The sequence below is a fragment of the Lissotriton vulgaris genome, chromosome 2_1 (assembly GCF_964263255.1).
Source record: "Lissotriton vulgaris chromosome 2_1, aLisVul1.2, whole genome shotgun sequence".
NCBI classification, from domain to species: Eukaryota; Metazoa; Chordata; class Amphibia; order Caudata; family Salamandridae; genus Lissotriton; species Lissotriton vulgaris.
Window position 1 is genome coordinate 1,753,718,747 of NC_141687.1, and position 26,842 is coordinate 1,753,745,588.

General features: G+C 43.9%; 1 protein-coding gene across 9 annotated transcripts in view; it reads left to right on the top strand.

The window, feature by feature from the left end:
- CDHR5 (cadherin related family member 5) overlaps window positions 1–26,842 on the top strand; it is a 423,620-nt gene that overhangs the window by 124,607 nt on the left and 272,171 nt on the right. For 5 of the 9 annotated variants that reach the window (XM_086957775.1, XM_086957776.1, XM_086957779.1 and 2 more), the window contains exon 3: window positions 19,554–19,604. The exons of the other annotated variants lie outside the window; for them this stretch is intronic. In XM_086957775.1, the coding sequence (XP_086813901.1) occupies window positions 19,554–19,604 (51 nt within the window). The remainder of the gene's footprint in view (window positions 1–19,553; window positions 19,605–26,842) is intronic. 9 annotated transcript variants of the gene reach the window in all.

Genomic DNA, 26,842 nt, shown 5'->3' on the forward strand with positions numbered 1-26,842 from the left:
AGGATCAATGTCCACTACTAGGATGTTATAGGTTAGAGTGACGGTTGTAATTAAGTAGTCAATCCTGGAGACATTTCCGATGTGATACGAGAAGAGAATTGTCAAAACTCTTCAATTACTTTTGAGTATCAAAGTTTTCTGCCATAATACAAATTTATAGTGATTCAGGAACGTAACTGTCGAATGGCAAGAGTATACCTCAACAAGTCAAGACAAAAATTCAGCAAATATAACTGCTAGAAAGGAGGATTCTGTTTCTTAATAGATTTCGAAACCCAATGCTAATTTAAAGTCATCAAATAAGGAGTCTCTAAAATTGGAGGATTGTTAGGGGGCATTTCCTTTAACTCCTACATACTATAACTGAATGTTAAAAAAAAGATACATTGTTTTAGCTGTTCAGACTTTAAAGCAACACAAACATGCGCTATGTCTGCTCATCACTTCAACAAGAATGATAATAAATGTGCACAAATTATTCAGTTAAAAAACATCATTCGGCTAGCAAAGCAACATCCAGAATCAAAATATCTTGCTGAAGTTTCACATTATACCCAACACAGAAAAAACACGGGTTTTCCTTGAAGTGGTGTGGATGCAGACAACACAGACGTATTTTACTGAGTTAGCGTTTAAACAATAAAGTATTTTGTGCTACATTTGCACTGCATATCTAATTTATTGACTAGATCCTACAGTTCCACTCTCAAACTACTCCACCCCTCCCCCTGCAGCCACCTTGCACTTGTTGTGTTTATGACTATAATGACACTCTTCCTGTGTAATTACTGAAAGGCAGGGGTAGACAATTATTGAAATACACGTTTCACTACAGCCTGTCATGCTTTGCTTGACAATGGAGGGTTTTTTGCATCACAAGCGAGCCAAGTATGCGCAAAGTTCTCTTAAACCAAATAATCGGTTTAACAGATACCAGCTTCTGGTGTAGCCAGATTAATATGCAATGTAATTTTCCTAGACCAATTTATATAGACGTTTGCAATTAAAACAAATTCGTTGTTTTTTTTTCTAAAAGGTAACATTGTAATAGGGCACATATGGATTTTATATGCTTACATGTACTTTTCGAAATTCATCAATATAGTATATAATCTTTACACATCAACACCATAAAAATACACTTTCTAGAGTTCTGCAAATAATAAAACGTTAGAATGAAGTGTCACATCTGTTGTTGGTGGATCCGACACTGCGATAAGTCCTACCATTAATTAAAAGGACACGTTGTATTACTTTCTTAACCCCTTCCACGCTCATGACGAGCTGGGCTCGTCATGGCGTAGCCTCCTCGCACGCTGATGACGAGCCCAGCTCATCACGTAACATGCGCTTTTGAATATCTCAGCGCAGGAGCAGAATTCCGCTAGCCCGGATGCGGTTAAATATGGTATAATTGGTCTAAGTACAGATGATTTAGTAAAAAGGGATGGACTCAAATTCTTGAATCAATATTGAATCAGTCGATTCCGCAGGTTTCCATTCCATTGTTTTGATTTTGCCTGCGACGGTATAAGACGGTAGCAACCTGTCATTCGAGACAGAAAATATCGTGTGCACTTTTAAATTGAGCAAACTCGAATACTGCGAAAGCCTATTTGTGTGTCTTCCTCAGCATTAACTGTGCCTCTCCACCCTCAACCCGTCCACGCCTAGGCAAGATTATGAGTTTTATCTTGTCCAGCACCCTTAGACACTCTCCTATCTCATGCCAGACACCGACACGGTCGTTTATACCTGCGTGGTAATCACGGACACAAAATCACCTGGTGGTCTATACTATATGCATAGGTTATGGAGGACAGGAGTAGTGGCATAACTATTAACAAAGGGGTTAAATGGTGAATGAGGCGGGAAAAGGGCAATTCTGACAATTTGGTGTGTATTACAAAAATAAAACAAACTTTTCTTTATGACCAGTTATCAACAGAAAACAGGAGCAGTAATTTGACTCAAGGATTAGTAGGCCATGTGGTACAGCGGAAGACTAAAGTGTTTGAGCTACTTTTCGCAGTACCACATGGGCCAATTGACTTCGCAAGTATAAACATTGTCTGGTAAGCACTAGTAAGCAAGTAGAAACGTTTTCTGCTACACACTAGTAACACACAAACTCTTCAGGACGGTGAATTAAAAAATAAAATTATATATATCACACCGGGATGTCTACCATCGCAAGCGAGAAATATCAATACGCCCCCGTGTTCACTGGGTAGTGCTCACCAAACACACTCGAGAGGTTTTCCTTTAACCTACTAGCAATGCTGTTCGGGAATACTCCACCTATTTCAATTTTAGTTGTGGGATTTAAGTGCACCCACAGATGTCAGCTACTACATCATGAAAAAAATGATGTTCCTCCACACCACTCCTTATCCACGGATATTTGAACTCGTGTTTAAATTTGGACGTGTATAGAAGACTACACAAGTTGTATTGTTTGCCCCGCCGAAGGCTACACCTCTCACAATCCTCTATCAAGGCCACGGATATATATCCTTAGCACCCCACTGTAAATGTTCTTACATAGTCGCCTTGTTACTAGCTCAACTATCATGACTTAAACAGGGCAGTCTTAACTGCATTAAGGAGGCCAATTGGAAGCGGCGGGAGAAAGGGCTACTGAGGTCCAGTGGCTATGGGAAGGTAGCCAGAGGTTGGTGTGAGATTACAGCGCAGATGCCTGAGGGACAGTGAATAGGAAGAGAATGGCTAGGGATTAATTCTCACTGTGTCGCATTGTTGCAAGGGGCACTTACCAGCCGCAGTGCTGAACAGGGCCAGGGTGGTCAGGAACAGTCCGAACGGAGGAGGCTGCAGAGAAGGCATATCCGAGACCCTGTGGACAGCAATGGCCTTGAACCTTTAAAACCCTGTGGTGCTTGTTCCTGCTCCGACAGAGCTCCGTTTGCGGGTAGCGGACATCCTGTGGGCGCAGGCACACTCTGATGCCGTCAGGGAGCAATGGCTATCAGAATCCGGGACCAGAGCAGAAATACCACCGTGTCTTATTTTCCACGCAATTTCACGATGTCGAAAAAGCAGCTAGCTGGTCGATGGCACATAGCCCCCAAAAAAGCCAATATTCCAAACGATTAAAGGGAGCTTTGGTTTCAAAGTGACGAAAAGTAAATGTTAATGACAGGGAGAGAGGGGGGCGGGAACGGCGCACGGATAGCGGGAGGGGGGCGGGGAGGGTTAATTAACCCTTTGTGGGTTCTCCGTGCAGCGCTCATTGTAGCAAATAAGTTTCGGTGACACAACCTGGCTAACAACCCTTTTTGAATATGGCACGAGGTAAACGGAGGGGGGAGCGGAAAGGCACGGAGAGCGGGAGGGGGGTCGGGAACTGCCACACACTGACAGCGGGAGGGGGAGGGGGGGCGGGAACAGACACACACGGACAAAGCAATAAACAAAAAAACAAAGCACTCACCTGGACATCTTCCGGCAGATCTCTTGCTTCCTGCTCTCCACTCCTCCTCCCGATGACGTGGCGGAGGCTCGGCCGGCTGGGCCAATCCCAGCGCGGCCCTGGCTGGAGGCGGACGGCTGCTTCCTTTCGGCTGGCCGGCCTGAGGAGAGGGAGGGAAACGGGCTGCCACGGAGCGGGAGGGAGGGGCTATCGAGCAACTTTTGTGCAATCGTCCCGAGCAGGAAGGCAGAGGCAGGTGCCGGCAATGCCGGACCAGATTCAGGGGCGTTCCCGGCTTTTGGCTGACGTAGCATGACGTCGCCAAAAGCCAAAAATTCTCGGGAACGCCCCCGAATCTGGTCCGGGATTGACGGACAGAGAAGTCTTTCAATGGCTAGCCTCCATTTATGGAGCTAGCCAATGAAAGACGGGGGCGGATTCCCAGCCCCCATACCATACTCATTAGTTTTTTTCCTAGCACATGCGTACTTCGTACTCATGCATCGCTAGTCAAAACCTAAAAAGGGTAGGGCTCAGGGCAGAGCCCTGGGGCACACCTTGGTCGAGGGGCCAGATTTTTGAGTGGGTGGTGCCCTCTACTACCTCAAAGGAACGATTCTCTAGAAAGGACTGAAGCCAGTGCATGGCCTTCCCTGAAATTGCTATTTGGCGTAGGCGATGGAGAAGGATGCTGGTGTTGACAGTGTCAAAGGCGGCACTGAGGTCAAGCAACATAATTGCTGTGGTGCCGCCTTGGTCCATCAGTTTCCTAGCCAACTCAGTCACCATCAGAAGGGCAGCCTCAGTTCCTAACTTAGGATGGAAACCTGCTTGGGAGTCGTGGAGCAGATGATTGTTTTCCAGAAATTGTGTAATGGAGGCATTGATATGTTTTTCTAATAGTTTGCTAACCCAAGGGAGTAATGAAATTGGTTGATAATTGGCCATGTTATCTGGGTCCAAGGTGGGTTTTTTCAATAGCGCTCTAACTTGGGCCCATTTCCACGCAGAGGGGACTAAGCCTGTGGTGATAGAGGTGTTTAAGATATTGAGAATGACAGGTCTAATAGTATCTGTAATCTTTGCTAGGTGGCAAGGGGGGGCGGGATCAGTGGGTGACCCAGATTTGACTTTCCGCATGAGGAGATCAAGAGAATCCTCTTTTAGCAAAGGGAAGTCATCCAATTTGTGGGGCGTGATGTGCGGTGAAGTGGTTCCTTCATCATAGGCCAAATTGGGTGAGTCAAAAGCAGAAGAAATATTCTGTATTTTCTTATAAAAATATTCAGCCTGGTTATCACAACGAGTCTGAGCTTTGCTGGGATCGAGGGGAATAGGAGGAGTGTCAATAAGAAATGTTGCTATTTTAAAAATTTCTCTAGGTGAGTTGGAGGCAGTAGTGATTTTTTCTTCAAAATAAGAAGATTTTGTACAACTAATCTCAGCTTTATATTTTTTGATTGCTTCATGATGGTTAATTTTATCTAAATTGCTGCGGGATTCCCTCCAAGTTCTTTCAAGCTTCCTGCATACTCTTTTCAATTCTTTAAGTTTGGGGGTGTACCAGGGTGAGTCCCTTGATTTGGTCTTCTCTTTAAGGGCTTTCTGGGGTGCAATAGAGTCCAGGGCCGTACGCATCCAGTTGGTATAATTATCATAAAGAGACGTACGGTCAGCCTCAGCTTGGGAAGGGGCGGGGGACAAAGACTTGATCCACCGGTCAATGGAAAGTTTTGTCCATTCTCTCCCTTGTAGGATGGTACGAGGGAGTGCAAGGGCCGAGGTGACTGGCAGCCACTGTATGGAAATCAGATGGTGGTCCGTCCATGTGAGGGGCAGAGGAGTCCCTACCTCGAGTCTGTGATCGTTGCTGAATACCCCGTCTAGGAGGTGACCTTTTTCATGTGTGGGTTCAAAGCCCTTCTGTGTGATCTGGAGTGCCGCCAGATTGTCCAGCAGAGATTTGGCCGCTGGGTTGTTTGACTCATCCAGATGGATGTTATTATCTCCTAATAAGGAGAAGTGAGGTCTGGTGACTACTAATTCTGCAACTTTAGATTGAAGCGAGTCAAGAAACTCTCCTATTTGGTTAGGGGGACGATAAATGAGAATACCTGAGAAGGTGGCGGTGGGTGAAAAGTCCAGAGCAAAGTGCATGCTCTCACAATTAGATATTGTGGCCGGGCTGGTCCTGCAATGGTAGTGGTTTTTAAAAAGAATGCCTAGGCCTCCTCCTCTACCCTCCGGTCTGTCCACCCTCTGAAGTATGTATCCCAATTGCATAAGGGAAGTAATGTCCGCGTCAGACGCGTCTTTAAGCCAAGTCTCTGTCAGAAATATAGCATCAGGGCTGGTGTCTTCTAAGAGGAGTGACATTTGAACAGCATGTTTTGTGAGAGAGCGACAGTTTAAAAGAAACATTTTATAAGGTTTGGCAGTATGTGATTTACCCCTATAACTAGTAAGTAGGAACTTGCAATGAGAACAAGTACCGGTGGTTGTGCTAGGGTGAACTGAATGCCGACAGAGATCTTTTGTGGGTGGCATTAGGTTTTTTAGGAAAGGGGAATCATACCGTATAGGCGTACCGCCATCTGCTCTGTGTTGATCAGGGGGGGTAGCCCCTGGTCCCGTCTGGTCGCGGACGGGCGCAGACGGGCTTGCCTTCGGGGCGCCGGCGGCACGCCCGCTGCGCCCGCCCGCTGCGAGGTCGGGCAGGTCTGTTGTTTTTATCCATAGTTGTGGTGGGCGGGAGGAGGGTGGGAGGAACGATAATCTGGACCGTCGACCTTCCCTACCCAAGATGGCGTCTCCGGTGGGTGGGGTGAGTGACCAGCGTATAGCACGAGCGGCGCTGTGTAAGGCCGGTCGTGACGCTACCTAGGGCGAAGCAGTCTCGCACCAGGTGGGGAGCAAGTGTTTTTTAAAACTGCGAGTTAAAATATATACAGTTCTTAAAATAGGTTGTTGATCCTACAATAACGCGTGCTCACAGGCAATGGCACACGAGAGCTCAGGATGGACGTTCAGTAATATTATTCGCAATCAATAACATACACTGTAAATGAAAAAGGCGCAAGAGAGCGCTAAGGTCCCCCGGCTTCCGCCTCAAGGGTGAAATTCAGACAAATACCACTGCGAAGGTGGGAAAGACCCTTAAATAACCTGGAAGGGCGGGAGGGACGATAATCTGGACTGTCGACCTTCCCTACCCAAGATGGCGGCTCCGGTGGGTGGGGTGAGTGACCAGCGTCTAGCACGAGCGGCGCTGTGTGAGGCCGGTCGTGACGCTACCTAGGGCGAAGCAGTCTCGCACCAGGTGGGGAACAAGCGTTTTTTAAAACTGCGAGTTAAAATATATACAGTTCTTAAAATAGGTTGTTGATCCTACAATAACGCGTGCTCACAGGCAATGGCACACGAGAGCTCAGGATGGACTTTCAGTAATATTATTCGCAATCAATAACATACACTGTAAATGAAAAAGGCACAAGAGAGCGCTAAGGTCCCCCGGCTTCCGCCTCAAGGGTGAAATTCAGACAAATACCACTGCGAAGGTGGGAAAGACCCTTAAATAACCTGGGAGGGTGGGAGGGACGATAATCGGACCGTCGACCTTCCCTACCCAAGATGGCGGCTCCGGTGGGTGGGGTGAGTGACCAGCGTCTAGCACGAGCTGTGTGAGGCCGGTCGTGACGCTACCTAGGGCGAAGCAGTCTCGCACCAGGTGGGGAACAAGTGTTTTTTAAAACTGCGAGTTAAAATATATACAGTTCTTAAAATAGGTTGTTGATCCTACAATAACGCGTGCTCACAGGCAATGGCACACGAGAGCTCAGGATGGACTTTCAGTAATATTATTCGCAATCAATAACATACACTGTAAATGAAAAAGGCGCAAGAGAGCGCTAAGGTCCCCCGGCTTCCGCCTCAAGGGTGAAATTCAGACAAATACCACTGCGAAGGTGGGAAAGACCCTTAAATAACCTGGGAGGGTGGGAGGGACGATAATCTGGACCGTCGACCTTCCCTACCCAAGATGGCGGCTCCGGTGGGTGGAGTGAGTGACCAGCGTCTAGCACGTGCGGCGCTGTGTAAGGCCGGTCGTGGCGCTACCTAGGGCGAAGCAGTCTCGCACCAGGTGGGGAACAAGCGTTTTTTAAAACTGCGAGTTAAAATATATACAGTTCTTAAAATAGGTTGTTGATCCTACAATAACGCGTGCTCACAGGCAATTGCACATGAGAGCTCAGGATGGACTTTCAGTAATATTATTCGCAATCAATAACATACACTGTAAATGAAAAAGGCGCAAGAGAGCGCTAAGGTCCCCCGGCTTCCGCCTCAAGGGTGAAATTCAGACAAATTCAGAGATTAGGGTCCTCCATCACCCATAACTGTTCTTAGATTGTCTTACTCCCTACATTCACAAATACTTGAGCTCTAATCTTCTCATCACACATAAAGCCAAAATTGCAGTTCATTGAAAGTGCTTCTAGCCCCATATGGAAATCATTAAAAGACTCTCCATCATGTTGAGCCCCAGTGGCCGCTCCTCCGCTAAGACGGAGGAGAATTACCCCACTGCGCATAAAATGACAATAACGTATTACGTTTTCCTGTTAAATTCAGCCTGTGTGCAGCGTGGGGCCGGGCTGGCCAGGGGAGGAGTGGTTTGCACTCCCAAAGTGCTCATGAACTGTTTGGCCGGCCCTCTTGGACCAACCAAACAGTTCATGCACACTTTGCATGTTCCTACCAGGCTGCACTACACAGTCTGGTCAGGAACATGCTCAGGCTCCTGTTTGAGTCTGAGTGCCTATCCACGGCGCTCAGACCAATCACAATCACCAAATGGCTATTTGGGGGCCTGTGCTTCATGCTGCTGGCTGAGGTGCAGAGGAAGAAGGAAAAGATGCAGGGGAGGCACGGCCTGCCGGCCATTCGAAGGTAAGTGTTTTTAATATTTATTAATTAACTCCCCACCACTCGCCCTACCACCCACATCCTTGAGGAGTCGCAACTGTTAAGCCCTAGTATAAAACTTAAACCTATTCAAAGCTATGATGGAGGTCGGTTTAAATCTGTGCACCATGTGTAATGATGTCTCCTCAAACATAGCAGTTAGCGCCCCTGACCTTCTTGAGGAGCAATCTAGGAAACGTTCTAAGCGTTACTTGATCTTCTGACCCTAAACAATTAAGTAAGAAGTTTTTCTCGCTTCCAGCTTCCACTCTATCCTCATCAACAGCTTTCATGTATGCCAAGAATTCTTCTTTCCATCCTGCCCATGAAATTCGAGGTTCACCTTTGGTCTGTGAGAATTTAGCGAAAGGTTCAAACTGCATTGTAGAATCTCTACAGTAAAACAAAATAGTTAATAAAGAAGAACAGCAGGGCTGGACTGAGAACACAAACCAGCCTTGGCAATTCAGTTGAGCGTTGTAAGGTAATTTCATAAGATGATCACATGTAGCCAGGATGTATATTTCATGTAGAAGGTTTATTGGATAGTTCAGTAGTATGTTACAGGTTTCATGGAGGTCTTAAGGATGTCCCACCAGGAACAGCATGGTTGCTGCTCAGCCCACTCTCTTCAACTGTCATTCTCCACACACAAGCAGGCACACTCACATTCCACTCTCTCTGTCATCAGGCATTCCAACATTCCACGCAGACATCACATACAGTCTGACTGAGCAGCTAAGGAGGATATGCACTTGTAGGAATCAAGGTATAACATATCACTTCCCTTGGACAGCAATAAACCACAATAATTTGCAACATTGCAACTTAAAAATAAAAATGATGATACTTGCAATATTGCACACAGTTCATATTAGGGAAAGAATAAAAGTACAGTGATAAGGAAGAAAGAAATGAATAGGTAGTAGAAAGTGACTAGAATGAGGGGAGGATGAAACAGTGCAAACAGTTACAAGATGGCACACATGATCCCCTTCCCTTGGAGAAAAACAAACAATTGAAAGCAATGAATGAAACATTGCCTTTAAAACATTGCATGTAAAATGTTCTCCTATAGCATAATAAGAGTGAAGGAAGAAGAGAAACAGACTAAGAACAGAAAGATTTTATGTAAGTAAAAAGGAGCAAGGCAGTAGCGTAACTAAAGGCTGGGATGGTACAACACCCAACCATGTTTCTACTCGCCACACCATAGAGGAAATTTTGCAGGACTGAGAGAGTGAAGGACAAAAGGGAGAAGAAAAATATCAAGACACTCACTCTCTGCATACCTCAATAACTATATGGGGTAGACGACCCATTGCACAAAGTATAGGGTAAATAACCCATGGCACAAGACACAACTGTATAGGGTAAATAACTCATTGCATAAAGGCACAAAGACTCAAAAGTATAAATACTTAACCCATCGCACAAATGCACAAGGCACAAAGGCACAACAGCATGGGTAAATAACCCAGCGCCTAAAGTCACAAAGGCTCGCAAGTATAGGTACATAACTCATCTCACAAAGGCACAAGGCACAAAGGCACAACAGTGTAGGGTAAATAACCCATAGCATAAAGGCACAAAGGCACAAAAATATGGGTAAATAACCGATTGGACATTACAAACTGATGTGTGAACACCACAGAAGCAAGAGAATAAGTGCTAAATGAACATGCGTAAAGGGTGATGAAAGTAACATTAATGTTCAAGGTATAACATACTCCTGCTGCTTTTGTTACAGGGGACCGATATTGCAGCACTGGCCCAAGTAACAAAAATAGCCCCCACCACTCAAAAACCATCGCCGGCCTTCTGGCCTACTGGTAAAGCACCAGGTACCCACTACGCCAGTCCGGCCCTGAAGAACGGTACAAAAAACAAGTTACACCCAAAAGTTCCCTAAATATGCAATGTAATTACACTGAAGCATGTCACTGAAACACGCAGCAATGTATCTTCCAAAAGTTCCCTGAATACACAAAGTAAATAGACTGTGAATGATAAAGTGTGTGTGTGTCAGTGAAACATGCAGCAATACATGATGCTCCTGTCTTCACAGATAGGCCTGCCTCCAAAAGATATGCACAGTCAGTCGCGCATTGAAAGTCAGTGACGTAAAATTGACGATATGGGCACGCTCAGTCCACACCCGTCTAGCCTCGCTCCTCACCATGCGGACAGAAAGCTTAACCCCGACGGCAATGCACATTAGAAAGATGCCAGTCCCATAGCATACAGAAACAGACAAAATAACGCAAAAGTAAAGTTTAAAAAAAAATACCTTGAATGCGCGATGGTCAGCAATTAAGCCGCCTTACGAGGCTGCTTCAGTGAATTAGAAAATTACAGTTTACAAATGTTCGTAGTCAATTCCAACCAAGTTCAATATTTCCAAAAGACGACTGTACCACAGTTGTTCTGTCAATTAGTAGCAAGTATCTCTTCTCCTCGTCGCCAGTGTTGCAATCCATAAAATTCTCCAAATAGTAAATAAAAGTAAGTAATTAGAGACAGCACAGAACCAGGCCGGGTGCCAGGCAGATCTAACAACTCTGTACTCACTATTCCAATACAGAACTTTAATGAACACAAAGCTGGCAGGAGACCAGAATTGAATACAAACACAAAGATTAAAGGGGACTACACAGAATATAAAACATTGGTACTCAGGGTTGGAATAGTGGGAATCCCCATCCGGTTAGGCTGTGGCAGCATCCTGTTGCCCGGGAACCTGGAGTTCTGCTACACAGACTTTGATGCAGTTTTTGATGACTGTAATACTTTAAAAGTGGAAACTTAACCAGGGGAGGCAGGCCAGGCACAAGTAAAGTATCAGTGAACAACTGTTGACTAATAAAGGGCAAGTAAGAATTGAATGCCTCGTTTGGGACAGAAAGAGTACTCTGGACCACACCAGCAACATAAGCTTGATACATTTACATTTCCCAGATGGAGGCCTCACCAAGAGCCATAGAAACCTGAAAGTAAAATGATGCAGAGTAGGCCTGGCCCCAATAACATTGTTGCAAGAGGTATTAATAAGAATCGAGGGCAACTTTTGAGTAAACTATAGATATTTTAAACTAAGAGGTGAACCTCCTTTTAATGCTGTTACAAAAGAAAATGGGAAATATCTGCAGATTTTAATATTGTTAAAAAAGGATAGATGAGTAAGATCAAAGGCGCTCTCCCGAAGAACTTTTGGTTGGCCTCTATAGCATTAATTTAGAAGGAATAATATAAAATAAAAAAACAACTCCTACTCCTCATATCGTCCAATAGCCCTCTCAAATTTGGGGCCATATGTATCAACACATTTCCCCATAGACACAGAATGGGCAAAACCCTTTGATACATCTGGCCCTTGGTAACTAAACATTTTGCGAAAATTCAGGCTAAGGTACTGCTTCCAGTTTTATTCGATGTGATTTACCCAGATTAATTCAGTTTAGGTTTAATTTCATTTAAGTTAATAATAACACTCAATAAATGATTGTCCGCTCAGTGCGTTTTCTTTAGAAAAAGAAAAAGTACTGTGTATTAATGTACAAATATATACCTAAGGTTGATTGAAAATACCATAGACGGCACTGCAAAATCACATTTGACCTCTAAAGAGTCTTGGCCACCAAAACCCCAGTGCCCTGCCCCCACCTATACCAGACAGCACATAACAATATAGTGGATATTACTTTAGATAACATTGGCCTACTAGCTTTATTAAAGGTTCACCATATTACAAGAGAAAGAAACCACATGTTAAAACCCGTACTTTTAATATACTTTCACGCCCCATAAAATGTGACTGTAAAAACAGCCCCTAGAAAGTACCACTTTCTGATCAGATAAAATGCAGCCATAGACCCAGCCCCTAGACAGTGCTTCACTCCATGTATCTTCCAACCACCGAACCAGCGCACCCAACCGCCACCCTCTGCACCTGGACCCCGGTCAGCACCGAAGACACCGCCCGCACAATGAGCACCATCCACTCCGGCTCCCCCCGCCCGACTCTTGCCCACATCACATCTTTAACAAAGCCGACTCCATCATCGCACCCCAACTCCGAGACGTCATCAACAGCTCCTTCGCTTCCGCCACCTTCCCGGAGAGCTGGAAGCATGCCGAGCTCAGCGCCCTCCTGAAAAAAAACCATCGCGGACCCCACGGACCTCAAGAACTTTCGACCCATCTCGCTCCTCCCTTTTCCTGCCGAAGTCATCGAGAAGACGGTCAACAAACAACTCTCCGCCTTCCTCGAGACTAACGGATCCCTCGACCCGTCGCAGTCCGGTTTCCGAGCAAACCACAGCACCGAGACCGCCCTCATCGCAGCTACCGACGACATCAGGTCTATGCTCGACAACGGGGAAACCACCGCACTCATCCTCCTGGATCTCTCAGCAGCCTTCGACACGGTATGCCACCACACCCTGATACAACGCCTCAGCAACACTGGGATCCTGGGCGCGGCCCTGGAGTGAATTACCTCGTTCCTCGCCGGCAGAACCCAGAGAGTCCGCCTCCCCCGTTCTGATGCACGGCTACCAAAGTCATCTGCGGCGTCCCACAAGGATCCTCACTCAGCCCCACCCTCTTCAACGTCTACATGAACCCCCTTGCAGCCATCGCACGCAAACACAACCTCAACATCATCTCCTACGCTGATGACACACAGCTGATCCTCTCCCTCACCAGTGACCCAGACACCGCCAGCGCCAGCCTCCGGGAAGGAATGAAGGACGACGCGGAATAGATGAAGCTCAGCCGTCTGAAAATAAACTCAGAAAAGATGGAAGTCCTCATCCTGGGACCATCCCCCTCGGCCTGGGACGACCACTGGTGGCCACCCGCCCTGGGCACCGCACCCAAACCAACGGACCATGCTCGCAACCTGGGCTTCATCCTGGACTCATCCCTCACGATGACCAAGCAAGTCAACGCCGTCTCATCATCCTGTTTCAACACCCTGAGCATGCTCCGAAAAATCTTCCGATGGATCCCCGCCGCAACCAGGAAGACGGTCAACCAGGCCCTTGTCACCAGCCGCCTGGACTACTGAAACACCCTCTACGCCGGAACCACAGCCAAGCTCCAGAAAAGACTACAGCGCATACAGAACGCCTCGTCAAGACTCATCCTGGACATCTCCCGCCACAGCCAAATCTCTGCCCATCTGAAGGACCTGCATTGGCTCCCCATCAGCAAGAGAATCGCATTGTGACTCCTCACCCACGTACACAAGGCTCTCCACGACGCGGGCCCCCTGTACCTCAATAACCGTCTCGCATTCTACACACTGACCCGTCAGCTCCGCTCCGCCAGCCTCGCCCTCGCCACCGTCCCACGAATTTGCAAAGCCACTGCCGGAGGAAGATCCTTCTCCTATCTGGCAGCCAAGACATGGAACTCCTCCCCACCCACCTCCGACTGACCCAGGACCATCTCGCCTTCAGGAGACAGCTCAAGACCTGGCTGTTCGAGCACTACCGACCCCCACCCTCTCCCCCCCCCCCCCCCAGCGCCTTGAGACCCTCACGGGTGAGTAGCGCGCTCTACAAATTCCATGATTGATTGATTGATTGATTGATTGATTGATTGAGTGATTCCTTATACACCTTCAGACCACATTGAGTGCAGCCATAGAACTAGCTCTGAGGGAGTGCTGCACACCCAGCCGCTCAGTCAAAGCGCCAGCCTGTAAGTGAAAATTCCAGAGGGTCATGGATTCATGGACCCTGCAAACGTAGGGTCAGTTTTCAAATACTACATCTGGGGGATGCTGTAAAGAGTGAGCTGGCAGCAATGTGTATGGAGGTAAGTGACTGAGTAATTTGAAGGTGTTGCATAAATTATAAATTTCAGTTACAACTTCAACTGTAGATTTTCTAAGATTTGTGTAGTTTATGTAGGCTTTGTATAAAAAGAGTAAATTATAAATGTAAGGTATAATTATACCTTTAGAATTTCTAATATTTGTGTAGTTTAAATTGAGTTTGTATAGAAAGAAAAATTAACGTTTTCCTAAATATAACCTATCCTTAACCCTTGTTTTTTTAATTGGATTTCAAAGGTTTTTATATTTGAATGAAAATATGTTTCAAATCATAGAGTTTACTGTTATCAAGTGGAGTGTTGTTAAGTGGATTATCGTATAGTACAGTGGAGGAGAGTATTGTGGAGTGTATTGTCGTAGAGTGGAGTGTCATAGAGTGGACTAGAGTGGAGTGTAGTAGAGTGGAGTGGTCATTTGTACAATAGAGTCAAGAGTTGTACAGTGGAGTGTCGTGAAGTGGAGTGTCATAGAGAGAAATGGAGTTGAGTAGAGTGTTGCAGAGTACCACAGAGTGGAGTATAGTGTTGTAGAGTGTAGTGGCATACAGTGGAGTACCGTAAACTAACGTGTGGTTGAGGGGAGTATTCTTGAGTGCAGTTTTGTGCAGTACAGTGGGGGAGAGTCTCATACAGTCTAGTCCGGACAGCGTAGACCGGTTCCGATTGGCTGACGGGCTCCTTGAGCCAGTCGGAAGCCATCCGGAATGACCGGCCGGTTTCACTTCCGACCGGCTGTATCATAATCAGCCGGTCGGAAGTGAAACCTACGATGTTGGTCATAAAGCCTCCGTCCTAAGGACAGAGGCTTTACGATCAGCATCATAATAAGCCCTAAAATGTGTCAAATATAGAGTTGAGCACTGTATTTTTTACCATTTTTTTCAGTACTGTGGTACTTCCTAGGAAATACTGTGGTACTCCGTAATGTTTTAAAAAATATATAGAAAACTTTAAATTCCCTACCTAGTGCCATTTTATTAAAGTTGCATAGGATTTTAATAATGAAGTAACAGGTAGGGAAAAATATTAAACCTATATCTAAGGCCCCAAACCCGAGCAAAGCCAAAGTGTACATTAACTTTTGTAAAGGCAGTCATTAGCGAATCTCTTAATGCCTTGTTTTATCACTATGTACCGAGGTACTTTCACGAAATACTGCGAAATTTTGCAACACTACAGCAGCCTGATATATCACAAAATGTAAATGCCTTATAACTTTAAAAATATTTACCCTACTTACCTAAGGATCATCTTCACAGCATAATCTATAATCCTGCCAATTTCATGGAAATCCGACTTGCCGTTTGGCCGCTGCATGTGAGTACAAAATCAATGGAAAATGCATTGGTGGAACACCAGTTTTGGACAATCCCCTTTTTCTTTGCACTCTCTTTACTAATTACAGCAAATCTTTGCATCATCTGCCAATGTAGAATAAGCTATGGGCCTGCAAGGTTTTGTGGATATTCGTCAAATAGGCACAAAGTTATTAGCGATCAAAAATCTGTGGAATTGCTATGTTTGGGAATCCAATCTATAACTACAGAGGGGCCGCCACTACTCTGTAATACATACATATATATATATATACATATATATATATATATATATATATATATATATATATATATATATATATATATATATATATATATATATATATATATATATATATATATATATATATCCATCAAATCCAGGAACCCACCTTGGAATGGCCACTCAGAAGCTTGGTGAAAAGACGGTTCTTTATTGCAGCATGCCAGTGAGCAAATTCAGGGAAAACACTTCTAGATAAAGTTCACCAAACGCGTTTCGAGAGTCACACGCTCTCTTCGTCAGTGGCTGAGTGTAATGAAACGAAGTTCACATTGTCAATTCTTAAAACACCTGCCCCTCAATGGGCGTGGCTGCACATGGCATCCTGGGTGTTGTAGTGTTCGTGATAATGTCCAAGTGGATGCGCCCTTCGTGTCTTGTGCACATAATAAATCCCTTGTTGGTTGAAGTGAGATTCACCTTCTTTCATTCACCCTGCTCTGCTGCTACCTGGTGTTTTGATGGTAGGATTGGAAGACGAGGAAGCGCCATTCCAGTACGTGCTTCCTTGTGCACAATTCACAGCAATAAGGCAGAGTTGCAGACTGCGGGTCACCCCTTCACCCAACCGGGGTCAGAACTAATTTTAATCTTGACTGAACCAGCGCACCCACTGGGGAATAATATTTTGCACTACAACACCCATAAGGCCGCAGTGACGGCCTCGCCCCGCCCAGGGGCAGGTGTTATGCACATTACAAACTGCAGCGAGTTCTTCATGTTATACTGAACGCCACAGATGAAGGGAGTTGGTTCCTCCCGAAACGCGTCTGGCGAAAAAGACTTTGAAGTGGTTTCCCTGTCTTTCTACAACGAGCATGCTGTGAATAAACCAGGTGTCTTACAACTACAAGCTTCCAGGTGGTCTTTTCCAACGTGGGTATCTGGAATCGATGGATATATATATATATATATATATATAAATATCTATATCTATATCTATATATCTATATATCTATATATCTATATATCTATATATATATATATATATATATATATATATATGTATATATATATATATATATATATATATATATATATATATATATATATATATATATATATATATATATATATATATATATATATATATATATATATATATATATTTGCTCAAAATGATTCCTGCAGTCACACCGGCCTTGTCCACATTAGCGGGGCTGGTGCGAGCGTGTGGGCACATGGCCCGAATTAAATGCAAAAAGATCTCAGGGCTATCAATCAGCCTTAAGGAGAACTCGCACTCCACAGTTGAGTTTCACAAAAGAAATGTATTCCGTCTAAGCGTTTCACCCAACCTCGGGATTCTTCACGGCCAAACTGTTTGAAACAATGTGCTCCATTACCCTTAAAATCAAACTGAAGTGCTGGCTAGGCATACTGTAGACAGTCTAGAGCAAATAGATGTAACAGGATTTGCAGGCTCCAACAAACATGGAAAATAGACAGTTCATTAATTATGAAATGACAAATACATCTGGGCAATTGTGAGTAGGAATTTATCTTACTGTAAACTTTTCACGAGTCGTCTGTTTTCTATGATTGTTGGAGCCTTTTGTGAAACTCAACTGTGGAGTGCGAGGTTTCCTTAAGGCTGATTGTTAACCCCAGGATCTTTTTGCATTTTATTCTGATCCTGCACCTGTACTCTAGCACCAGCCCTGCTAGTGTGGACCAGGTCGTTGTGACTGCATGATTCATCTCAAGCAGTACTTCATCCAGCCTTGCTGCCTCCCAATCAGAGGACGCTGACGTCTGTGGGGAAAAACCTATTCGGGGCATGGGGGTGGGTTTGGGCTGATAAAAAGGAGCAAAGGGGGCTTGGGAGTTGTAGACAGAGACAATGGAATTATGTGGCAGTGGAGGACCAAATTATGCAGCAGTGTTGATTAAATTATGCAGCAAGAAAAAATGCAGCAGATTATGCAGCAGACAATGAATTATGTGGCAAATGTAGCAAATCCATAATTATGAGAGGAACACCACAGCCGCAGAATCGTTTAATTCCCGTGGCCTTGTGTATAATAGAGGGGGGTATAGGGAGGAAGGTTCTATTAGAACATTGCAAAAAACTAACAAAGAGAATTGTTATTCAAATGTAAACGTAATTGCATTTACACCTTAAACACTCAAGCCCAGATTTACAAAGAGTTCATGTACCGCAGGGCTGCAAGCATAGTTGCTGCTCTGCATTAAGTGAAATGGAGAGAGCAGAGCTGCACCATATCTGCAAAGAAATGGCAAAGTTCTGTTCTCTCCATGTCAGGGTTCGCTTTGTGCTACCTAGTGCCATCGCAGGGGTACCTTCCTGGACAAAACTATCCCTTGTTCCTCTTTGTATGTGCATTACAGAATCCAGCACACATCCAAAGAGGAAATAACGAGGAGTAAATATGCAGACACATCATTTTAGCGCAAACCCATGTCTACTTCTCTTTGTAAATATGTGTGTTTGTCTAGATCCATGGGTGGATGCAAGAGAATGCCAGTGTACCAACCATGAAGCGCTTACCTGCCGCAAAGTATTGCAAGGCGGTGCAATGCGCTGCCTTGCTTTAGGTTTTCTTGCAAAGTCACTCCGATTGACATTTGTAAATGCTGAAAAGGATTTTGTGTTGGGGCTGCATCACAAAAGTGACACAGCCCACGCAAAGTCTTTGTAAATCTGGGCCGAAGTATGCACAATTTAGTTTTGAAAAAAGGCATAACATAAATGGGTTTCTATGGAATCGTAAATTTTTTTTATTATGCAAATTTCCATTAAACAGTTTAGGTGAAATGGTTTCTCATTAAGAGCATTCCATAAAATAGTTTTTCTATGAAATCACATACAGCTGTAAAAAAAAGTGGTATGCTCTTTGGAATCACATGCCCATTGCAGTGAATTGACCTTAAGGTGACACCTGACATCTGTGCACCTTGTTTGACCAAATGATAATACATAACCAGTTGAATTTTACCACAACAGGGGATTGCCTGGCTGCATTAAATGAATATGAATGACTTACATTTGTTCAGTCAGTGATTGACCATAAATTCTTATGATTTTTAACATCTTAAGAACTGGGGGATCGTACCCTACATCTGGTGGAGTTTTGCACGTGAGTGATTGCTACAATGAACTGTGCTGTAATGTCAAAAGCTATGTTTAGATATTATGATGTATGTACAATACCTTCGCCGCAATGCTTTAGATGTGGCTTGAGAGGAAGAGCTTTCTTTCATGTAGTCTGGAAATGTCCAGTGATCATCACGGATTTCTGGGAACCATAACTCGAATTTCTGTTGAAAGCTTTTGGCAGGCCGATCCTCTTAGATCACCATGCTCGGAACATATGGTGTCCTGGGGGGCAGCCCAGCTTAACGTACCTTGATGTTCAAGTGTGACATAGCCAAGCACTGGAAAAATGTCACTGCACCACCATAGGTGGAATGATTGAAAGCACTCAACAAAAATGGAGGAACTCATATATGGAGCCACAGGCTGTCCATAAGAAGATGCAGGGGAGCTGGTGGAAATATTACAGTATCCAAAGTGAATGACATGTTTAATAATCTCTGTGTTTGTATTTTACTGTGATGCTCTCTTTATCGGAGTCGATCCTATGCTATTGCGTTCCTATCGCTATTGTAATCAATGAAACACATTCAATAAATAAAATTATTTCATTAACTCTTTCAGTTAACTCTTATATTGTTTTCTTCTACACAGAAAGTGACCCTTATTCAGCTGACTCTGCTCTGCAAGAGAAATAGCATTACTGTAAGTATTACTTAAAGCGTGTGTGAAAGGTCTAACTCTAGCAGCCTTCCTGACATCACAATCTATTTCCAGTTCAACAAGTCATGAGTGACAACAGACCAGCACGTGGGAAGAATACCCACACAACACACAGGGTCTTATAACACCTTAGTATAGAGGAGGTGACAGCTTTATTTATTGACAATTTTGTGAAACACAGATAGGCAGAGAAATTGGGTCACACAAAACAGGCTGCTCTGTAGACCACCCACATATTAATATTCTAGTGTCTCCTTTCACTTACGTACAATGGGAAATTGCATTGCGTGAGTGAACAATAACCCATTTAAAAATGATTAAACAAACATTTGTGGCCTAGAACTAGAACACCTCTGGTAGCTTCCTACTGCGGGGAATGAGATTTTAATATCTTTTCTGATTACTTAGATATTAATCTCATTCATCAATTTGGATCGGTTATTTTCTGTCATTGAGTAAAAGACAAACCCCACATAGGTTAGATAAACCCCATAAACTGACGCAACTCTGAAGAACCACTTACGACTGATAAAGTTTAAAAGGTTTAATATAAAATTAAGAAAAGTTGCAAATACAATCCTCTCAGGATAAGATTCAATAAGTATACAGGAACTAGAAGGAACATAAATTCCCTAAAGAACCTCAGCCTATAAAGGAATACAATTAAAGTCAGTTCCAGAATCAACAAATTAAAAAGTATAGATACGATGTGGTTCCGTTGCGTCATCTACAAAAAGAAAAGAATACAAGTTAAATCTGTCCCTACTCTATGCTAGGTGACATCCCTACTTCGCAAGTTTCTATTACCCTAAAAAGGTGTCAGCAGTGTGACTTCCTAAGAAGTTCAAACTCTCTTAGCCTCTAAAGGCAACTTATGTCGAGAAGCAGTACACTCTCTGCCTACCCATCCGCTCTCTAAGGGTCCTCGGCCTACTGCTCTCTTGCGCTCTGATCTCTCTCAGCGCATCTGCTCAAGTCATCTGCTCTCTTGCTGTTCCTCCTATTCGCCTTCGCTATCTTCTCCCCGGGGTGCTGTCCCTAAATACACAATCACCGTATGGATGGAACGCCCCTTGACGCCCACCACATACACATACATATGATGTCACTTTCTAGGTCTTTCCATAGCTTCGTCTCTTCGCGTCGTCCGTTAAGTTGACCTTTCTCCTTAGACGCCATCTTCGTCTTCTTGCTGGTGACTTCATTGACATTCCATTTGACACTTTCGGAGCAAAGTCTATCACCTTATCAGAACTTCATTCTTTACGGCTGTATACGTAACCTCATTTGGTCCTGTGAATGGTCATTTCAAAACAAGACTCAAATTCCAAACGTCTCTCCTCACGTTTAGGCCATAAACTTCGTCTAGCATTGTCACCTTAAATCTAACAAGACCTTAGACTCCTTGGCTCGCACATTCAGATGAAGGCTATTCACGACTCCTGTGAGCCCACTAAATTACATACAGCGGACTACACTCCTGCGAACCCTTGGTCAGTCAGGTTAAAATCACACATGACCAAACTCTTCTAATATTCCTACAAACTCTTTCTACACAGTATAACCTTTAACACACATTTATATATAACCGCATTTTAGCAAATCCTTTGCTTATAAGTGAATACATTTTACATAGAATATGAACCCTATACATCAAACATAAAGTTATATTCTCCTGTTACATCGTTTATATATGCTCTGCACTTTTCTTCGCTTACATTTCTCGCCGCTTCTCCATTTAGAATTATACATGTACATGAATTCTACTTTGCACGTTCTTCTGTTCGTAAGCATTTCTACACATTTCTATATTAGCCCACTACGTATACGGCTTCTAATTATAGCATGTTCTAACGTGAATTCAAATACATTTCCTATTACATTGGTTACATCGGCTAATTCATACTATAAGTGCTATTTCATGTTACAACTTCTACGTTTATGTGATATGCTCATAATTATGGTCCGGATATACTTTTTATTCAAATTGCGCTCTCTCAGTTCCCCCCTTTGATGACCTCTAGTGGTCATCACTAAAATGCAATTTGAATAACACCTTTACACAGAACTAGTTACAAGATTCCCTCTTTTTATCGTTTCAAGAGCTCTTAAACTTTTATACTGTTGATCTTGTAAAGCAGCTAATCTCCTTTCTTGCTCTTTCATGGATCTTTGTAACCGGTTCGTCCTATACCATTTATACAATTTCACTAAACCTAACAATGTGATTATACAAATTAATACTATTAATACAGGTTTTAATATATACCATATAATGCTTTTACCAAGATTGGCAAACCAACTTCCAACCTTTCCTACTCCATGACCTACTTTTTCCCAAACATTTACTTTTGTTAAATCTTCGATTTCTTGATGTATATCTGTAATGTTATGTATGACTTTCTCAAGTGGTTTTGAATAATCAGGAATATAAGTACAACATTCCTGGACCTTCAGAGCCTTGCAAACTCCGCCCTCTTTTGCTAGCAGAACATCTAAAGCAAGTCGGTTCTGAAGAACCATTGCTCTAATCGACCGCATCTCGCCTTCTACTAGCATCAATGACCTTGCAGTACTTGCAGATAATCTATCTACAACTGTAGCTAGTCTCCTGATCTTAACATCGTTAAGTATTAAACCTAACATAGGAAACATTGCTCCAAATATGTCTCCAACTACTTCAGCATCTCCTACTTCCCTTTTCGTTCTTATCGAAGCCTTTCCTTCTATGATCGCTAAATCCTTTGCATGATATATTTTGGGGAAGACAATTGCCAAGTAACACGAACCATACCAATTGTCAGGCAGTTTTACATAGGCATTTCTTCCACATACAAAATATACATTCGGAATAGCTTGCATCTCCTTCATAAAATCTTTCGTATAGTATTCCAACCTAAAAGCATGTTCGCAATTTACTTCACCTACAAATTCACTCTCATAATACGTCTTGCTTCGAGTCAAACATAACTTTCCTTTCTGTGTTCTATCCAAAGCTATTGGACCATTGCTCCCTTTCTTTTTGTGTGCCTTCTCTTCTTCGGTCCAATCAGTTTTCCACTGTCCTGACATTTTTAGAATCTTCTGTCTTCTGTATCGGTCATCTACTTGTCCTATGAACTTTTTCTCTATCTCTGACACTTTGCAAGTCAGATTATTTCTGCGTGCATATGAAGTATCTAGTGTATCCCAAGGAAGAAAGAACTTTGCTAGTCTATCCTCCTTTTTATAATAGTCCCACTTATTCATTTGTTTATAATTCGGGACTTCAGGCAGTACCGAATCATAATTTGAAAAGTAGTACTCAAACCCTTCTCTACCATAAAATATACTGAGCAATAAACTACATGTTATCCCATATGTCAATGGGAGATGATGATATCTGATACCTTCATCTACAGAAGCCGGCAATTGCATACAAACATAGCAATCTTTGGCCTCCATGGCATCGATATACTCGTACAATAGTTTGGCATATGCGTTTGACCTAAAATTTCCCTGTGACTCGTCTACGTGTAATCTACGAGCTTCATTTGCCAGTAACGCCTTTTCACGAATTACACTACTCTCCTCCTTCTTCCCAACAAGAGCAGGTTTCAAAGTCGTTACAGGCTTTACATCTTCTGTTTCTTTTACGCTTGTATGTCCTACCATATATGATATGGTCACTACTGTAATAATAAGAAAAATTACTATTGCTATTAGTGTACCTATTATGCATTTGGCTTTTCGGTTTGGGTTGCCGTTCTCCATGTTATCAAACAATGTAACTCCTTCCTTTTCGAAGAAAAGTTTTCTTTCAAGTCTTTATTTTCTTTGTTTGATTTCTCAGTCTGTGAAGCTCTTTTAATCAACAAAAGTCTCTTTTCACAACAATGTCTCTTTATCTTCAGCAATAGACAACCCTAACCCTTCTCCGTCCTCTAAATGTAATCCCTAATTTTATTCTTCTTTCCACTCGGCGCTAGGTTATCTTTTTCTTTATAGCTTAAACAGAAAAGTCTTTTATGCATCTATAATTATTCTCGTACCTGCAGCTTTAATAACAAGTTCCAATAATTCAAAACGAATGACTTTTTCTTCTTGTTCTGGAATTTGATGACCAAAAGTCGGAAACTGTAATCGATTTAGCACTAGATCTTTGATCCGACTTAGGTAAGGGGGTATGGGAAGTGTGAAAGTCAGTGACCCCTCAGTCTCGAGTCCAGGCGTCAACATCCATATCTCCACTGCCACAAATGGATCGAGATCGATCACTTTCACTTCTCTCACTCTCCCAGATTTCTGTCCCCAAGACATCTGCTAGATAAGTCCACTCTGGGGTGGCGTACCTTCGGCAGGGCACACGTACCCTTCTTGATCTTCTCGGACTTTCTGTGCCTGAGTCTGTAGTTTCTTCTTCTTGCTCTGAATCTTCAGCGATCGGGACAAGGGTGCTCTCTGGATTTGCTCTCAAGGTTGACCTTCTCCTTCTTTCTGGCCAACTAGCTTCTCCATTCCTTGTCCTCCTGCTCCTTGTTCTTGGACTCGTTTCTTGATCACTTATAGCTTGTTCGGTGTCTGACTCGAATTCCCAGCTACTTTCTTCTTCTGAGACAGCTTCGGTCTCACTGGTGTCTTGACCATCGTTGACCTGTTCCGACACAGGCTCAGCCTCTTCGATCACCTCTACCGCTTGGCTTTCCCCCTCTGTGGCTTCTCCGTTTTCTGCTGGATTTTCATCCGAGAGAGGAGCTGTTTCTTCTAGAGGTGTTGGCACTCTTCGGGTGTGTGAGGCGTGTATCCAGTTGGGCAGGCCTCCACACTTTACTGCAGTGTTCGTAACAAGTATGACTTGAAATGGTCCTCGCCAGCGCACGTCTAGACAGTTTTTCCTTATGTGCTTCTTCACCAGGACCCAGTCTCCTGGACACAGGTCATGGCACAAGTCTTGTGCTGATGGAACCTCTGCAGCCTGGACCTGAAGGGACACAGAATTAATGGCATCAGATAGTCCCTTGCAGTAGTCCAAGATCAAATCGTCTGTGATGTTCAACAACGCTGCAGTCGGAACCGATGGCAATCTCATAGCTCTCCCCATTAGCACCTCATGTGGAGAGAGACCTGTTTTTCTATCTGGTGTGCTACGTATGCTCATAAGAACCAATGGAAGTGCGTCTGGCCAACTCAGGGACGTCGATGAACAAACTTTGGCAAGTCTGGACTTGATTGTACTGTTGATTTGTTCTACAATCCCTGAAGCTTCTGGTCGATAACTACAATGGAGCTTCTGATCGATACTCAAAGCTGAACACAGCATCTTCACTATTTCGCTGTTGAAATGAGTTCCTCTGTCCGATTCCAAAGAGGATGGCACCCCAAACCTCGGTATTAGCTCTCTAAGCAACAATTTCGCTACTGTAAGTGTATCGCATCTACGTGTAGGATAAGCTTCGACCCATCTAGAAAATATACAGACAATCACTAAAACGTATCTGAGTCGATTACATTTGGGCATTTCAATGAAATCAAGCTGCATTCTATTGAAAGGCCCCCCAGACCTTCCTATGTGACTCAGTGTGACTGGTGTTCTCTTTCCTACGTTTAGTTGCTGACAGATCGCACATCGCTGACATACTGCTTCTGCCGCTACCCTAAATTTCGGATTAAACCACGTTTGTCTGAATACTCTCACCATGGCATCTCTACCTATGTGTGCTGATCCATGCAATTTCCTTGCCATTGGACTAACAAGTTCGTTTGGTAAAACTGCTCTCCCATCTGCAGAAATCCAGAAGTTCATTTCACTTTTAATACACCCAGCTGTTTCCCAGCCCTTTTTCTCATCATCTGGTGCATTTTCCTGAACACATTTCAGTTCATCCCACGTATCTACAGTGTCTAACAACATAGTCAAATCAGTTCTTTCCTGTATTCCCCCCACTTTTACATTGGTGTGAGAATATCCCTGTTCCGCGCAGTAACGCGCTACTTCGTCTGCATAACGATTGCCTTGCGACACAAAGTCTACGTTCTTCGTGTGCGCAGCACATTTGACAACTGCAATAGCTGTTGGTCCTTGTAATGCTTCTAACAGTAGTCTCACGAATTCTCCATTCCTAATGGGAGAATCCGAGGAGGTCATGTAACCTCTTTGAGACCATAACTGCCCATAGTCATGAACTACCCCGAAACCATACTGGCTATCGGTGTATATGGTGACTCGAATTTTGTTGCCTGCCAGACAGGCACGCGTCAAAGCAATAATTTCAGCTACCTGAGCGGAATGTACTCCTTCCAGGCAGGCGGCTTCTACAACTCTGGTAATTGTACAAACTGCATATGCTGCTCTCAGCTGACCAATATCGTCTCTTACGCATGAACCATCAACAAAGAATATTTCATCGGGGTCAGTCAATGGTTCATCTACGATATCGGGTCTCGGTTTGGTGCATAGTTCAGTCACATCAAGGCAGTCATGATCTGTACAAATTTCATCATCAATCTCATTTGGAAGTGGCATCAAAGTAGCAGGATTCAAGACGGAGCATCTTTTTATGGTCACATTCTCGGCAGCCAATATGACTTGCTCGTAGCGTGTGAGCCTGCTATTAGTCAGATGCTGAGTCTTAGTCCTGGTCATTAACAATTCCACAGAATGCGGTACGTACACCACTAACTGATGTCCCATTACCACACTTTCACATCGTTCAATGCTGACACCCGTTGCAGCTACGGATTTGAGACATCCGGGCAACGCTGCGGCTACTGGATCTAATGTAGCCGAAAAATAAGCAACTGGCCTACGCGCATCTCCGCGTATCTGGGCCAAAACTGCTAAAGCGCAACCCTCTCTTTCGCAGCAGTAAAGCAAGAATGATTTTGTGTAATCAGGCATTCCTAAAGCCGGGGCACGACACAAGTCCTCCCTCAGCTGCAAAAACGCCATCAAACAATCTTTGTCCCATGGTACCGGATCACTCACTCCTTTGTGCGTCAGTTGTAATAACGGTTTTGCCTTCAGTGAAAAGTTGGCTATCCACTGCCGACAATAACCGACCATGCCTAGAAACATCCTGACTTCTCTTTGTGTCTTAGGCGCGTTCATTTTCATGATCGCCTCTATTCTGTCTGGAGACACCTTCCGTTTTCCCTTTTCGATCCTGTGGCCCAAGTATTGTACTTCAGTAAGACAATATTGCAATTTACTTGGAGACACCTTGTGTCCGTTCTCGGCCAAG